General features: G+C 58.3%; 1 protein-coding gene across 1 annotated transcript in view; it reads right to left on the reverse strand.

Annotated features, from left to right (window-relative positions):
* Ncor2 (nuclear receptor corepressor 2) overlaps window positions 1–15,383 on the reverse strand; it is a 150,017-nt gene that overhangs the window by 69,285 nt on the left and 65,349 nt on the right. The window contains 4 exon segments of the mRNA XM_028894308.2: window positions 1,688–1,778; window positions 2,790–2,962; window positions 6,072–6,138; window positions 12,508–12,560. Coding sequence (XP_028750141.1) covers window positions 1,688–1,778; window positions 2,790–2,962; window positions 6,072–6,138; window positions 12,508–12,560 — 384 coding nt within the window.

Raw genomic sequence — 15,383 nt, forward strand, 5'->3', positions numbered from 1 at the left:
ATGATGATGAATTAAAAGCCAGCAGTGGCTGGTGCTGGTGAGGATTTAGAGGTGTGGGACAGCAGGAAGGCAGAGCTGTAAATTTAGACCAGAGCAGGAGGCCTCATCTGCAGCAGGAGAGGCCATGAATCTCAGGGCCACGAAGGCAGTGTAATAAAACACTGTGAGGGCAGGGAGAGGGCACAGCCCAGCCCGGCTCCACGCACTCCTGGGATGGCACATGTCTGGTGCGGAGCCAAGAATCCAGGGCACAGCACAGGGCACAGCACAGGGCCTAGCCACCTTCCTGCCTAGCCCTCACAACCAGGACTTTCCATCATCCCCCGGGGACTCGGCCTGCCCTGCCCTTCTGTGGCTGCCTCGCCCGGCCATGTTAGGGAAATTCCACTGACTGCCAAGTGTCTCCTGACCAGCACTTTCTGGTTCTGACCCAGACGCTGCCTCCAGCCTCACTCTGGTAATGGCTTCCCCCAAGGGGAGCTTGTGTGGCTAGGACACAGGGAAGAGTCCAATGCGTGGGTGGACAGAGCCACCTTCGTCCTGCTTCCAGAGGAAATGAAAGCCACGTCCATATCCTAACCGCCACGTCGGTGGGACAGGTATTGAACCCAGCCACACGTTCGCCAGCCAAGACGGCCCCGTGACTGCAGCTGGTAGCTTTTCAAGTTCTGCTTTCTGTCCACAAGAGGAGGGGAGGTTTGCCAGCAGAACTATGGCAAAAGGACGTCACTCCAAGGCCAGGCATGTGGGGGTGCTACATGTGGGGTGCAGGCCCCGAGCTGGTCAGGCGGCTAGGTGCTTGGGGCTGTCTAAACAGCCAACACCAGGTGCACGCCCAGTTCTGGGACTCGGCCCAGAGAACAGCTCTAACGGTCGCTCCACGGCCACCACGGTGTCGCTGGCTGCCCTGCCCAGCACCCCGTCTTAGTTTCCATGTAAACAGCCTCAAGGAGTTTGATGGGAAAGGGGTGCTACAGCCACTTCCAGTGCGAGCAGAGCCAGCGGGAAGGAAGCAAGGGTCCTGGCACATGGCATACTGGTCCACTGTGGTGCTGGCCATGGGGACAAATGTCACACTGGACACCTGGCCCACAGACCAGAAAGGGACAAGCCCAAATAGCCCCCTCACTAGAGATGAGCATCTCTTCTGCTTCATGGCCTTCTCTGGCTGGGATGGTGACAGTAGGTTGGGGTCACCAATACTGGCACTGGTGTCTAGGTGTCCCTGGGAGGAACCAAGGGACACCAGGCGAGAAGGTAGCTCCTGTAGGACGGTCCCCACCTGCCCCCACTGATGGGCTCACCTGCCAGTTCTGCCAAGGTCAGAGAGCATGAAGCATGGCAATGAGAGAAGAGTCCCTGTCCCTCAACCCAGCCTCCTGGTGTCCATTGTGGACACCAGAGGCTGCAGGTCGGTGACCTGCCCCAGCTCTGTCCTGCCAGGCCACCTTCCACAGTTTGCTGGCATCTCTGCACTGTGGGGACAGGCATGGGCCTGGCATGGCCACTGGTTGCTGGTGTGTCCACAACACCCCACACTGGTTCTGACCCATGTCCACCACCAGTCTCTGGACTGAAAGCATCAGGGTGGCTTCCTTTCCTGCTGGCACCTGTCTGCTGTGACACGGACCACACATAAGGGTCACGCAGAAGCAATGGGTTGCCTATGGCGTCACAGCGGACTCACCTCCTGCTCAGACAAGCCATCGATGATCTCGGAAACCTCATGTTCACTGCGGGCAGCCGACATAGAGAGTCCGCTGCCTCGCTGGCCCACCCTGCTGAAGACCAGAGGAACACAGTCAGGATCAGTCATCCTACTGAGAGGCTAGGCCGGGTCCGTGGGGCAGAACGTTCTAGAGGTGAATGGGGAGGGGGAGGTCAGGGCTAGGCCTCTCACCCTCACATCCGAGATCATAAGCTTGGAGCCCAGAGAGGCTGGGGAGTCCCTCAGGAATGCCAATCCCCGAGGCTACGGGGTAGCTGCCCATCTCCCGTGAATCACTCTGACAAGGCACAGAGACCCACCAGGAACCCAGTGTTGCCTCCAGCCTGAGGGTCAGGTGCAGGTCTCTGGGCCTCAGGTCAGCTCCTGAAACCCGTTGCTGTGGGTCGGGGGAGACAGGCCTGAGGAGCCTGACCACACCTGCCTAGCCTCATTTGTTGAGAAAAGCCCGCCGAGGTTTCTGTCCTTATGGCCACAGGGGGGACAGGCACCCACCTTGGAGCCGGGTGAAGCCATCACCCACATAACCGCCCCCAGCTGAGTCTCGCTCAGCAGCTCCAGGGAGTGTGGGACGGAAGGAGCAGGGACAGTGCGAGTGTCTGGGCCCATCAGGCTAAGGGTCCCTAGCTCTAAGGATGAAGCCCTGTGATGCGACTCTGCGACACAGGCCCCCAGGGGCCCACATGGACCAGCACAGCACTGACCTCCACACGCACTCCCTGCTGCGTGTATTCTAACGCAGGCTCATCTCTTCCCCCTCACCCCTGCACATCCCCATCCGCTGTGGAGGAGCACTTACTTCTGCACACACCCCCTGCGTGTTGTTTTACATGGGCTCACTCTTGCACTCTGCCCTCACTTGTGCCCTCACCTTCCGCATGCACGCACCCCTGCGTGTGTTCTCTGACATAGGCTCACTCTTGCACTCTGCCCTCACCTGTGCCCTCACTTCCGCGTGCATGCACCCCTGCATGTGTTCCCTCTAGCATGGGCTCATCTCTTCACCCTCACCCCTGCACACCCTCACCCCTGCATGCACCCTCCACGGCAGAGGAGCACTCACTTCTGCATGCGCTCCTGCAGCTCCCGCTGCTTGCGGATCTCCGGGAACTGTTTCTCGTAGTATTCCCGCACCTTGCTCTCCTTGGCCCTCCTCCGCGGATTGTTCTCAATGCGTTCTACCTTCTTCTCCCATGCCTCCATGAGCTGGTCATAGCGCTGGCAGAAGCGCTGTTCCTGTGGGGGCATGGCCGGAGGGCGGCACGCTGGTGAGGGCCGGAGCCTGCCCACCGTGCTCACACGGACAGTCGGGAGCACTGTCAGGAGCACGGACTTACTCCGTCAGTCACGGAGCTCCTGGCCCCTGGGAAGTCATGGGTGCCCCATGGATGCTATGGCCTCTCCATCCCCAGAGCCAGGTCTCCTCTGCAGGGGCCTCATCCGACTTGGAAGCCACCAGCCCCTCCAAGTTATTCTCTCAGTCGCACCACCAAATGAGAAACAGCCCTGGACCAAGAGGCTGGGGCTCATGGCCTCTGCTCACACCAGCCGCCATGGACACGGCACAACAGATCAAGCCGGGTCCCACCACTTCAGGAAGTTGTCCCGGGCAACATGGCTTTGTAGAGCTCTTGGGGCCCCGGGAAGGAATCCCCAGGGAGCATCCGCTTTCTAGGCAGTTCCTCGTCCCGGGTCTCTGGCGTGGCCACGCTCCCCAAACCCTGGCAGACGTTGGAAAGAAGGTTCTGCCCTCCTCTGCAGGATGAGGAAGTCCCCCTCCCTGTCTAACCACCGAGCTGCCTGCTGCATATCTCCCAACCAGCCAGAGCACAGCCACATGCCCTCTGCATATCCAAGGGGACCATTTCAAAACCCCTCCTCTGGCAGCCACAGGAGGACAGGAGACGTGGTCATAGAATACCCCGGCCATGTTCTTGCGCCCTGATACTGCCAGGGTGTGCTTAACCTCTGACCCAGAGCACCCCGTGCCTGTGGTTCAACAAGAGGTGAACAAGGGGTGTGGGACCCCAGCTGAGGAAACAGGGGCGGACACTACCGGTCCAGCCGAGCCTCTTGGCTCCCACCCAGAGGCCCAAGGGAAGAGAGAACGCTCTAAGACCAGACGATGGAGACGCCAGAGGGCACCAGAGCTGACGGTGTCGGTCAGTCCCGCTGAGGGCCTGGGCTGTCCCATCCATACCTTGCAGACAGACAGGGCCCCAAGACCTCAAGAATACCCACATGCTCCACAACCCCAGGTACCAGCATAAAACCCCAAGCAGCGCCCCAGGAAGAGGCTCTGTCTAGATAGGACAGTCCCTCCCCAGGTCTAACCACAATGTGGCCTGCTCTAGTCTGTGTCTGCATCTACTGGGTGGTGTGTGCACCTGGTCCAGAGGGGCCAGGATCCACTGACTGCCACTGTCCAGGGACAGCAGGACACCGCTCACAGGGAGTGGGGGCCTGGCCAGGGGAAGAGGCAGACCTCTTTCTGCCAGCCTCCGCTGGGTGGGAACAAGTCTCCAGCACACTTGACCCTGCCTTCGCTCAGCAGAAGATCTGCACATGACTAGCTTGCCCTTTCTCGCTCCCTCTATCTCGGGATGGCCGCTCCTCCTCTGCTACCCGGGACCCCGTCCCCTCCCGAGCTTATCTGAAACCTCGTTATCTGCCCCCCTGAATTCAGGGCAAGAGCTGCCTACCCAGGAGGGTCTGAGCACAGACTCGGGAACCAGGCAGCCAGGGGCCAATCCAGACCTTACTACTTCTCAGCTGTGTGGCATGGGGCACGTGACCTAACCTCCCTGCCTCAGCTTCCCCGCCTAAAATCGGGGCTGGGAAGACGAACCACGTCATGAGGCGACACGCACTGCTGAGGGAAAACGGCTGGAGTGCGAAGCTGTGCATAAAACTCCGTTCCCGAAGGCCATGCCCACGCAACTTGAACCACCACACACAGCGGGCATTCCGTGACCACAGCTGAAGGCACCTAACTGGTAACCGCCCTCCATCTTTCCACCCCCAATTCGGACTCAAGCATCATCACCCCACTTCAATGGAAGTAGCACTTAGTTGCCACCATCTGTTTACTACATACCCGCAGGCTCTCGGCGCCACTGAGTAGCCCTGCCATACCAGTAGCACCAGTGGCACCAGGCTGGCGTAACTGAGGAAGGAGGCGGGGACCATCTTGCGGCCCCATCTTGACATGGCCCAGGAAGGGCCGGGTGCAGGTGAGCAGAGCCTGTGAAGGCAGCCTGCACCCTGCCTTTTCTGTTGTCCTCTGTTAGTCAGCCTCGCTGCCCACCCCTACCCCACCCCACCCCCGCCATTTCCCAGCAGCCCCCAGTTTGAGCGGAATGGATGACACCAGTCAAAACCTGACCCTGGTTCAAAGCTGGTCTGGGCTCATGCCTAACCAGAGTCCGCACGCAGAGCCCGGGCAGGGTGACGTTCCCTGGACTCAGGACCACAGGGTAGACAGTGTGGGCGTCCTGAGGCAGGAAGCTGAAGGCATGGAGGGAAGGACTGACTGAACCATTCCCGATGTCGGCCTCATAAACTACTTAGCGACACAGTTCCAGCACTGTGCAAGCAGGGTGATGGCAGGGTGTCACCCCGCCCCGGCAGCTGGGGTGACGACAGAGACCTGGCCTCCATCCCTCAGTCCTGGTCTCCCTGGGTCAAAGTGTAGCTGCTCAGGGTCCCTCACACCGCTCGCCCTGCTTCAGGAAGCAGGACCACGGCCCACCACCCCAGACCAGGGGCCTCACTACTTCCCAATGGCTGCTTTTTCCAGAAGCCTGGACCTGGCTGGGGAAGGGGAGGCTCGTTTCTCAGGGCCCTGCCACCTCCATCTCTCCCTAAAGCCACCCTGGGCACAAAAGCCCATGACAGGCATTTTTAGAGTGAATTCAAGACTCCCTTCTCAGCTTCAGGAGCTGCCCCATCCCAAGGCCTGGGAAAGGGGGTCAGGAGCCCCACCCGAAGCTCCAGCCACCACAGCAGCTGTCGCCTCGATGGCTCATCCACAGCATTCTTCCATGACCCAGACGTCCATCCCAACAGCTGCAGAGTCAACAGGGTCTGGCTAGCATGGCCTGAAGAGGCCCTGACTCTCGGATGGCCGTGGGGGCAGGGCCTCATCCATGGGGGCACCAACGGAAGAGAAGGGACAGGGATGCGCCTTGGCGAACGGCAGAACGGAAGCGGATCTCACACACTGCTTGCCCGTGGTACTGAGGGGACAGAAGACCCACTGACTTCCTGTGGCACGCAGGGGACGGGGTGAGGACGACTCACCCACTGCTTGCACGTGGCATGGAGGGGACAGGACGGGACTCACCCACTGCTTGCGCGCGTGGTTCCTTCGCTTGAAGTACAGGATCAGCTTCTTCCGCATCGCCTGGTTTCTGGGGAGCACAGACAGGGTCAGGGATGGCAGTTCTCAGCAGGAGCCCACTCCCATCCTTCCGGAGAGCCCAGCTTGCCCCACAGAGCTCCCGGTACGCTCTCCTCATCCCTTCAGCCCCGACGCGTGCCAACCTGCTCCATCCTCATCCTGCTGAGACACAGCCGCGGGTACCAACCAACAAAGCTCAACCCCTGAGCCCCTTGCTCCCCGGACAAGGCTTGTGGCCCGGGCACCCTGCCCAACGAGCGGCTAAAGGCATCAAGGGGTCTCCAGCTCAGGGTAGACAGCCAGGCTCCACAGAGCAAGCAGCTTGACCACACAGGTTCTGTAAGTGCTACTGAGGAAAGGGGTGGGGAGCTCTGAGAGGAGGAGAGAAGAGGAAGGGCGGGGACATGGGGAGAGGGACAGGGAGAGAAACTGCGAGAAGAAGACAGAAGAGAGCAGGTTTACCTCAGAATGGACACAGACTTGGAAAACGGAGGGGGGAGGGTAGACAAAAGACACAGGCGGGCAGGAGCGTACAAAGAAGGAGCAGGAATCCTGAGGCAAGACACAGCAGCTATAAGATACAGGACTCCATCTACCCCACCATTGAGCAAGACACCTCAATACCCTCCTACTCCCTCCAACCATAATACACAGAGCCAGGTGCCGCGCCCAACCTCTGGGCCCCGTGAGAGACACTGACAGGCCTCGGGGACCAAACGTGCCCTCTCCAACCTGGCTCACAGCTACATCACTGTTCTGGTGAGGGATCCCCAACTTCCCCATGTTGCCAGCATGTGCCCAGTCCACCAAGAGCCTCCACTGCTGGGCGTCGCCTTGGAATGAGAGTCTGGGGGGCCCCATGCCTGTGACCTCTGTGACCCCAGATGTGGCTTGGTGGGTCGAGTGCTAGCCTAGCAAAACACAAAGCTCTGGGTTCTACCCCCGGCCTCACAGGAAAACGGGAGCAGTGGTCCACACCGGGGAGGTAGAGGCAGAAGGATCCAAAGTTCAATTATTCTCCACTGTACGGAGAGTTGGAGGGGATTCTGGGCCGAGGGGAAGTAAGGGCAAAGGGGCCAAGTGGTGGGGGGTAGGTGGGGGATACACAGCCACCTCCTAGTGGAAGAATGGAGCCACCACCAATCCTGATGCACTGGCGTACGAAAAACAGAAACTTCAGCGCAGAGACGAGGGGAAGACTTCCGTGAACAGACCGTGAAATCAGCCGGCTTACTGGAAACAGACATGAATCAGAGCATAGGGAGCTGAGGGGAGCTGGGCTCCAGGGCTTGAAGGGCAAGATGAGGTTCAGGGAGGGTGTGACCCCAGCTGTGCCAGGGACAGTGAGATGGAGCCCCACACATGCCCGGTCAAGCTGGGGGCAGGGTGTTACAAGTCCATGCTACTGTGGCCAAGGAGACCAGCCTAGTCTACTTGTGGACAAAGCGATGTGACTGTCTGAGGTTGCCAGGCCAGGGACATATGCAATGAATCTCTCAAGGGCTTGGCTGTATGACCTTGGAGAAAATTTTTGGCACCTCCACAGAAAGACCAGAGACATATTCTCGGTAACCTGAGTTCTGATCAACTGCTTCCTGCTCATCCCACAAATGAGATGGATGGTGGGCCGGATACAGGGAAGTGAGGAACGTCCTTCTAGGCCTGAGGGACCTGAGGACCAAGGCTGCCTGCTGGCAGAGACCGAGTAGGTACACAAAGCCGGTAGCTCGGGAATCCCAGGAGGCTGCTACCCAGGCTGGGTGGTGGCTGTCCAGCCCCATCTGGTGCTCTCAGACTTGTCTGTCATCCAGCCACGGACACTGCTGACGGTCCTGCAGCGTCTGGCGGGCTCCTGCAATGCCCTCCTCCAGCACGCCCTGAGGGCTGCCTTCCCTCGCCCCGAAGGCCAGATCCCCAGGACAGGTGGCAGGTTCCCCGGCATTAGCTCGGCAGCCGCTGACCCTCTCCAGGGCAAGGCAGAGGAAGCAAGCGGCACACAGGTGACCTCCACAGGTCTGAAATCACCCCACCAGGAAGCCAAGCATGAAATTAACTTGAAAGTCATGGCCCGGCATGCAGGCAGAGAAATTAAAATGACAGGGGCCGGGTCCCCAGGGAAGGGAGACTTCCCACCTCAGCAATTACAGCCGACAGCCAAGGAGCCGTGGCAGCTCAGCTGCCTGGGTGGCAGAGTTCCCCAGCGACCCCTGGATCCACCTCACTGTCCTTGTCACAGCTGTCACACTCCACGTGAGTACTGAGCTTGCCCATCTCCCCCACTCCGAGTGGCGACTCGTTCACGGCTGTCTCCCAGGGACAGACAGTGCGTAAAATACAGACACGTGGATGAGACTGATGATGCACTCAGGGACCAGGACGACTCAGCTGCAGGGTGCAGATGTCCACTTGGGTGGGGGTGTTGACTCGGTGGGCCCTCAGTGGCCCCAGGGCTAGTCCCACCTTACAGAGAGTGAGACAGAAGACATGCTCTACAGCACTCACAGTGCAGATCTTGGCCAGTGATGGCCCAAAGTCTCCTGCCTGCCACATGACAAACTAAAGACACCAACCCCGTGGCACTCTTGGATCGCATACCTCCCGGTGGTGGGCTGCTCACCACCTCCATCGGCAGCTCTGACAACATTGTTTTGTGCAGGGTTGGTTTGTTTGTTTGTCCGGCTCTCGCTAGGCAGCCCAGGCTAGCCTCAACCTCATTTCTTACAGTCACAGCCTCCCGAGTGCTGGGACCAAAGGCACACCCCCAACCTGACACCACTCAAGAGTCTCCACAGCGATGTGACTCCAAAGGTCCTGGCTCCAGCCTTCAGGGAATTCTCATTTCCCCTAGTGACCCCCCACCCCAAGGAGCTGAGCATACTGGATCTTCCTCACCTAATTAGGCAGTAGCCCCAAAGGCCCTCAGGCCTCAGCAAGGGCCTTATCCCTGCAGGCCTGGGAGTTCCTGACACTTCACCTGGGTCACACAGCTACTGCCTTCCAAGCAGCTTCCGGGGCCTGAGCCTCTTCATGTCACAGAGCATGCCACCCAGAGCCCCTCCGGGAATGGTCTCAGTCTAGAAGAAACCACCCACACCTTCAGAGTTTGAACTCTGCATCCCACCCCAGGACACAGACAGGAGCCAGTGGGCCAGCCCAGCCCCGATCTGTGACAACTATCCAGACAGGGAAGGGACACACAGAAGACTGGAGGGGTCCTTGACCAGGTAGAAACGAAGAGACATCAAGATTCCCGAGTGATGCTGCATTAGACCCATGCTGACCAGCTCATACCTCAGCGGCCAAGTAAAAGCCTTTCTAACTTTAAAGGGTGAACGGTATGCAAACTCTGACCAAAAGCTGCTTAAAAAGAGGGAGGGAGGGAGGGAGGAGGGAGGGAGGGAGGGAGGGAGGGGAGGGAGGGAGGAGGGAGGGAGGGAGAGAGAGAGAGAGAGAGAGAGAGAAGAAAGAAAGAAAGAAAGAAAGAAAGAAAGAAAGAAAGAAAGAAAGAAAGAAAGAAAGAAAGAAAGAAAGAAAGAAAGAAAGAAAGAAAGAAAGAAAGAAAAGCTGAGTGATGGTGGTGCACGCCTTTAATCCCAGCACTCAGGAGGCAGAGGCAGGAGGATCTCTGAGTTCAAGGCCAGCCTGGGCTACAGAGTGAGTTCCTGGCTGGGGCTACAAAGAGAAACTCTTGTCTCAAAAATACAACAACAAAAACAACCAAAACAAGAGAAAGAGAAAAAGGAACAGATGCCAGGACCCCTGTGTCCCGGCTCCAGGTTTCGCTGTCCCCCTGACTCAACCACAGCCATACCTGGTCAGCAGGAATGGAGTCAAGAGCTACCAAGGGAGCCCATGGCCACAGCTGAAGTCTCCTGGTCCCCAGTAAGTAATGGCACTGTTTTCCCAGTCAAAAGGTGGCTTTGCATTATCACATGTCGCCCAGCCCTGGCCTGGAAACCATGGGCCCCATGCCTCCATACCTCACCGCCCATGGCTCTCCAGGGCTTTCCCACGGTGTCCCGATGGCCCTTTCTCCCAGTGGCCACCAGAGTGAACCTGAAGAGAAACTCCCAGCACAGCACGTCCCACACTAAAGGCCGCGTCTTTGCAGCCGGTGACCAGGCCGGAAGGACAAGCAGCACCCTCCCGGGCCTGACTGATCTGGCCTGGGGCTGCGGCAGTCTGCAATGGCTCAGCACGGCCGCGGGACCTTTACACTGCTGGTCCCATCTGCCTGGGATGTTCCACACGGCCCAGCAGCTGCAATCTTCAGCCAGACATCCTGCCCCAGGTCTCCGGCCAGAGTCCCTTCCCCCACCCTCCTCTCACTCCGTTGACTCTCTTTACAGGGAAGGACCATGGAGATTTAACAGGGCGACGTTGGGCCGGGCCACAGTGGCCGGGCTGTTAATGGTGCCTCCAACAAGCCCCAGAGCTCTAAGCATGAAGCAGCTCATAATGCACTCATATATGAACTTGCTAAACAGGAAACTGTTTATTTACAAAAAGCTCGCGTCCTCGGAGCTGTATTTAAGACTTATTAGCTAGAACTGTGTGGCTGGGTGGTCGCCCCAACCAGTGTAGACTCAAGACCAGAGCACTTCCCTCCTCTTTCTTCCTTTTGTCTTTACATGTTTGTTTGTTTGTTTGTTTGTTTGTTTGAAGCTACTGGGCTCTTCCTTTGGAGCCCTGGCTACCTTTTACTCACCCACCTACCTCCGCCCCCTGGGCCCACAGGCCTACGCCACCACGCCCAGACAGATCCAGTGTCCAACAGAGCCATGGGGCATCAAAGAAACCAATTCCTTTTCTACCCTGGTAAGTGGAGTAACAGCTTGGCCACACTGCCCAAGGCACATAGCTCTACGGCTTGGATCCATGGCTGTTTCTCTAACCTGGAACATCCTGTGACTCTCCTGACGAACATCGCTTTGTTTAAGCAATAAAAGCTTTGCAAAATCACTGGCCTATTCCGTGATCATCAGCTGCCTCAGCTACGTATGGCAGGACATCCTGGAATCCCAGAACTCAGGAGGTTCCAGGCTAGCCAGGGCCACCCACTGAGACCTTGTCCCAACACATGTAAGAAACCCACCCCACAAGTGTCAGGGGGTTAAAGTTGGGCTGGACAAGCCTCACGTGAGTAGAGATTTTCTTGGTTACTGAAGTCCTTACTTTTCTCTGATGCTCACCATAACCAGAGCAAGGAATAGGCCCATATTGTCCCAAGTCCACGGGGTGAGGCTTGGACCTGGTAACATCAGCGAGTGAATGAGTGAGTGGGTGAGTGAGTGAATGAATGGATGAATGAATGAATGAATGAATGTTCCAGTAGCCAGGCTTGGTGGCACATGCCCCCCAACCCTAGAGAAACTGTAACAAGGCCCCACAACGGCCTGTCCCCCCCCCTCTCCCGCAGCCCCTCTCCCCATGGAGACCAGCCAGCTGGGCAGGCCCCACACAGACAGGAGAAGGAGAAGGACTCTGGGCCTGGGCAGCGAATGGACCACAAGCAACAGAGGCAGCCATGGCGGCAGCTGGGCCCCACACGGCAGTGCTGGGGCAGGGCCCGCAGGGTCGGCAAGCATGGCAAGATACTCCGGGAGACACCAGAGGGTGGCGGGTGTGACCACACACAACTCCAGAAGCCACACAGGGGCCTCCTAGAGCCCAGCATCAGTGACACTTGAGAACCAAGGAGACACTGGCTTCCAGGACACTGGCCAGATCTCTGTATCGCCACCTACAGAGTCCACCAAACCACACTCCAAGGCCACCAGCCAATACCTGTGCGCGCCCACAGTGGCAAACTCCACTATTCCAACCATCCATCCCTAACACCCTCACCCGCAGCCTTCCCCACACCTAATACACAGCCCATGTGCTCCAGGCCTTTCCGGCTTTGGTTTCTGGGTGGTGATGTCGCTTCTACAGCCCACTGATGGGAGCTACTCCCATTAAAGCATCCCAGGAAGCAGGCCACCTTCCAGCAGTTCCACCCTCCACCCCCCACTCCACCCCCAAAGCAGAAGGACACCAGCCGCAGACCCCAGCACAGCCTGGCATCCCTGCTGCACCTCACTGTATGGTGCCTAAGAGACATTATCTCCCCCTGCCTCCATCTGGGGAAAGGCCCATCACTGAGACATGGCTCGTGAAGCTTCTGGAAGCTGCCTCGGACACCGAGTGGGGCCCACAGCGGCCCACAGCTAACGCTCCCCTCTGCCCAGCCTGTCTCCTGACACCATGGCTTCCTGCCTCCAGTCTCTGTTTCCAAGCTACCACTCCCTCTGCCCCAGGCCTGCTCGACTTCCGCCCCGACTGCCGACGGTCTCCCGATCCCCAGGACTGGGCTAGCCCCACTGCAGCAGTGACTCACATTTTGATGTTTTCATGGTACTGGCGTGTGTCGGATGGCTGGTTGTACAGAGGCTGCGGGGAAAGGGAGAAGTATGTCAGAGACGGATGCGGTGGGCGACAGGGTGGCACCGTGGCACCAGCCAGAACCCACACCACGCACCACAGCAGAAGGACGCCGTTAGAGAAGAACTCAGCCCCAGCAGTAACTAGCACCACTACCTGTCTGCTGGCTGAATAATCAGGGACAGAGGGACACAGAGGACCTGGCCAGGGAAGGGCTGGAACTGTGTTACAGGGCCCAGCTGTGGGGACCAGGCCAGGCCCCACCCTAGGCAGAGTAGTCTATCTGCAAGATGCTTGGAGTTGGCTTGGCATCGAGATCACCATGGAAACCCACAGCCCTGGTGCTAACAAGGCCTTTTCCCTGGACCACAAAGACCATAACAAACCAAGAGTGGGAAGCTGCGGGCAGCGGGTGGCAGGCACAGACAGACACACAGACTCTGCAGAGCCCAGCTACAACTGCCAAGAAGTGACCTCTCCCCACTGGCCTGCAGGAGGCCACCGAGGCCTCTCCTCTGGACAGAAGAAGCTGGCCTGAGATGCCAGATGCCCAAGAATCCTGGGTCGTGTACACAAGTGTGCCCAGTGAGTGTCCACGGTGGCAGCAGATAGAAATCGGAGAAATGTCTGCCTTGTAAGGAACAAGGGTGGGCCTCGGGCTGAGGACACCATAGACTCCCTCAGCAGGGACCCACAAGCCAGGGCCACCTACATGGGAGAACGGAGCTTCAGAGCACAGGAAGGACAGTGGGCGGTCAGGGGTCAGAAGCTGCACCAATGGTCTGTGTCCTCCATGTAATGGCTTCCTCTCTCCAAGGTATAGACCTTACACAGCCTGCTGGAGGGACATGGAGAGGCCACAGATGGAGCAGGGACCCACCCACTACCTCTCAGAGGTCTCTGCTGGCTTCCAGATTGTAGAGACAAGGCCACAGGCGTCTAGCTCCTGAGCCTGCTGCTCTGACACAGAGTGGTTGCTCACGTTGCAATTGCAACCCACTGCACAGATGGGAAGCTTGAGACCGGTGGTAAAACATGCCCACCGCCTGAACTCCACCCCATTCCCCCTGGCTGCATCCGGTTCCTGCCTCCTTCTGTGCCCTTTCCTTACTATACACCCACACCTACAAGAACCCTGTGAAGTCCTGGGCCCCTGGGCAGGGCAGAGACATCTGCGGGGAGTTTCCACAGGTGGCAGACACAGCACTGGACCAGTGTAGGAACCACACCAGCCTCCTCATGCCCCTGACAGGCCCCTACTGCTCAGAGATGAGGCAGGTCATCTGCAGCCAGGCTGGCATCACGGACACGGTTCTCGCAAGCCATGGCAACTCACCAGGGGCTCAGACAGGCTCAACTGCTCTCCTGGTGACAAGAGGCCATGGACCAGCACCTCGTGTGGGCACACAGCCTGAAATGAGGAAGCATCCCTAGCCTAGGAGGGGAAGAATGGATAAGGCAACAAGAAGGCCAGCAGTCAGACTCACTGCAGAACTGCCCTAACAGGGAGGAGGGGCCTGACACTACTGAATGAAGAAGGTTGTAAGACCGCGTCTCAGGAGTCGGGGGCCCTATGAAGATGTTCTTTCCTGGCACTCAGAAAAGCATCATTTGATCCATTGTGTTCCCCGGGTGCCATTAAAACAAACGTCAGCGTGAATGACCTCAGACTCCAGGGACAGATAAGCCTGAATTCCCTCATCTAGAAAATGGGTACAGAGCAGAGAACCCACCTCACAGGATGTGCGAATAGCCCAGAACATTCCAGATGTACTGACAGGTTTGCCATTGTTTGGTTTTAAAGATGGAGAAAAGCCCTACGGGGACAGGAAGGGGTGGAGGCCACGATCGCTGACCCCAGCATGGGGCAGTGAGCAAAACATGTTCCCAGCATGAGAGGACAAAGGGAACACCCACACCCGAGAGGGAGGCAGGGGACAGACCCCAACCCACCTTCCGGGGAGTTGGCACAACGCTGGGCCCTAGGCACTGAGGGGCTCTGCTGCCCCAACGAACACCTTGTAGGGAAACGGCTAGGGGAGTCAGCACTGGGTGAACACCCTGAGGCCATCTTCACAGGGGCCGAGGACTGGACCTGGGGAGGGACGGGGACACCGGGTGGCTTGCACTCTGCTGCAGTGAGGACGTAACTGCCCTCCCCACTCAAGACAAATGGTTACAGCTGCACACTGGAGCCCTGGGCAGCTGTGGGCGTGGGCACCCTTTCAGCCTGGCTACAAGCCAGCGTTGGTGTGACCAAGCTTGTAAGAGATGGAGTGACAGCCCAGCCCACGGGGACTCTGAGCTCTCAGAGTAACGCCTCAGAGCAGGAAGGAAGCAACGGACGCAGAGCTGTGCAGAGCAGAGGCCCCAGCATCCCACCTGGCCAGCCTGGTCCCTGCCCAGCACAGGGCCGGCCCTCTTGGGACACAGAGGGCCATGGGGGTCATGTACACAATGCCTACATAGATCTCCAAACTATACCCTGGCTCTCAAGGCAGAATCCCTGAAGCCTCCGCCTCCCTCTCTTTCTCCCTCTGGGCACACGGGGACAAGATGGTTACTATTTTGTCATTGCTATGCCAAGGTTTCCAGATGCTCTCGGCAGCTGAAGAGGAACCGGACTGTCCTGGTTAACCTTAATTGTCAACCTGACACCACCTAGGGTCATCTGAGAGGAAAACCTGGACTGAGGAATTGCCTAGATCAAACTGGCCTACAGGCAGGTCTAGGGAGGGATTGCCTTGGCTGTTAATTGATGCAGAAGGGCCAACCCACTGTGGCCAGCATCATTCCCTAGGCAAGTGGTCCTGGGTTGTATAAGGAAGATAG

This window comes from Peromyscus leucopus, chromosome 23 (genome assembly GCF_004664715.2).
Source record: "Peromyscus leucopus breed LL Stock chromosome 23, UCI_PerLeu_2.1, whole genome shotgun sequence".
Taxonomy (NCBI): Eukaryota; Metazoa; Chordata; class Mammalia; order Rodentia; family Cricetidae; genus Peromyscus; species Peromyscus leucopus.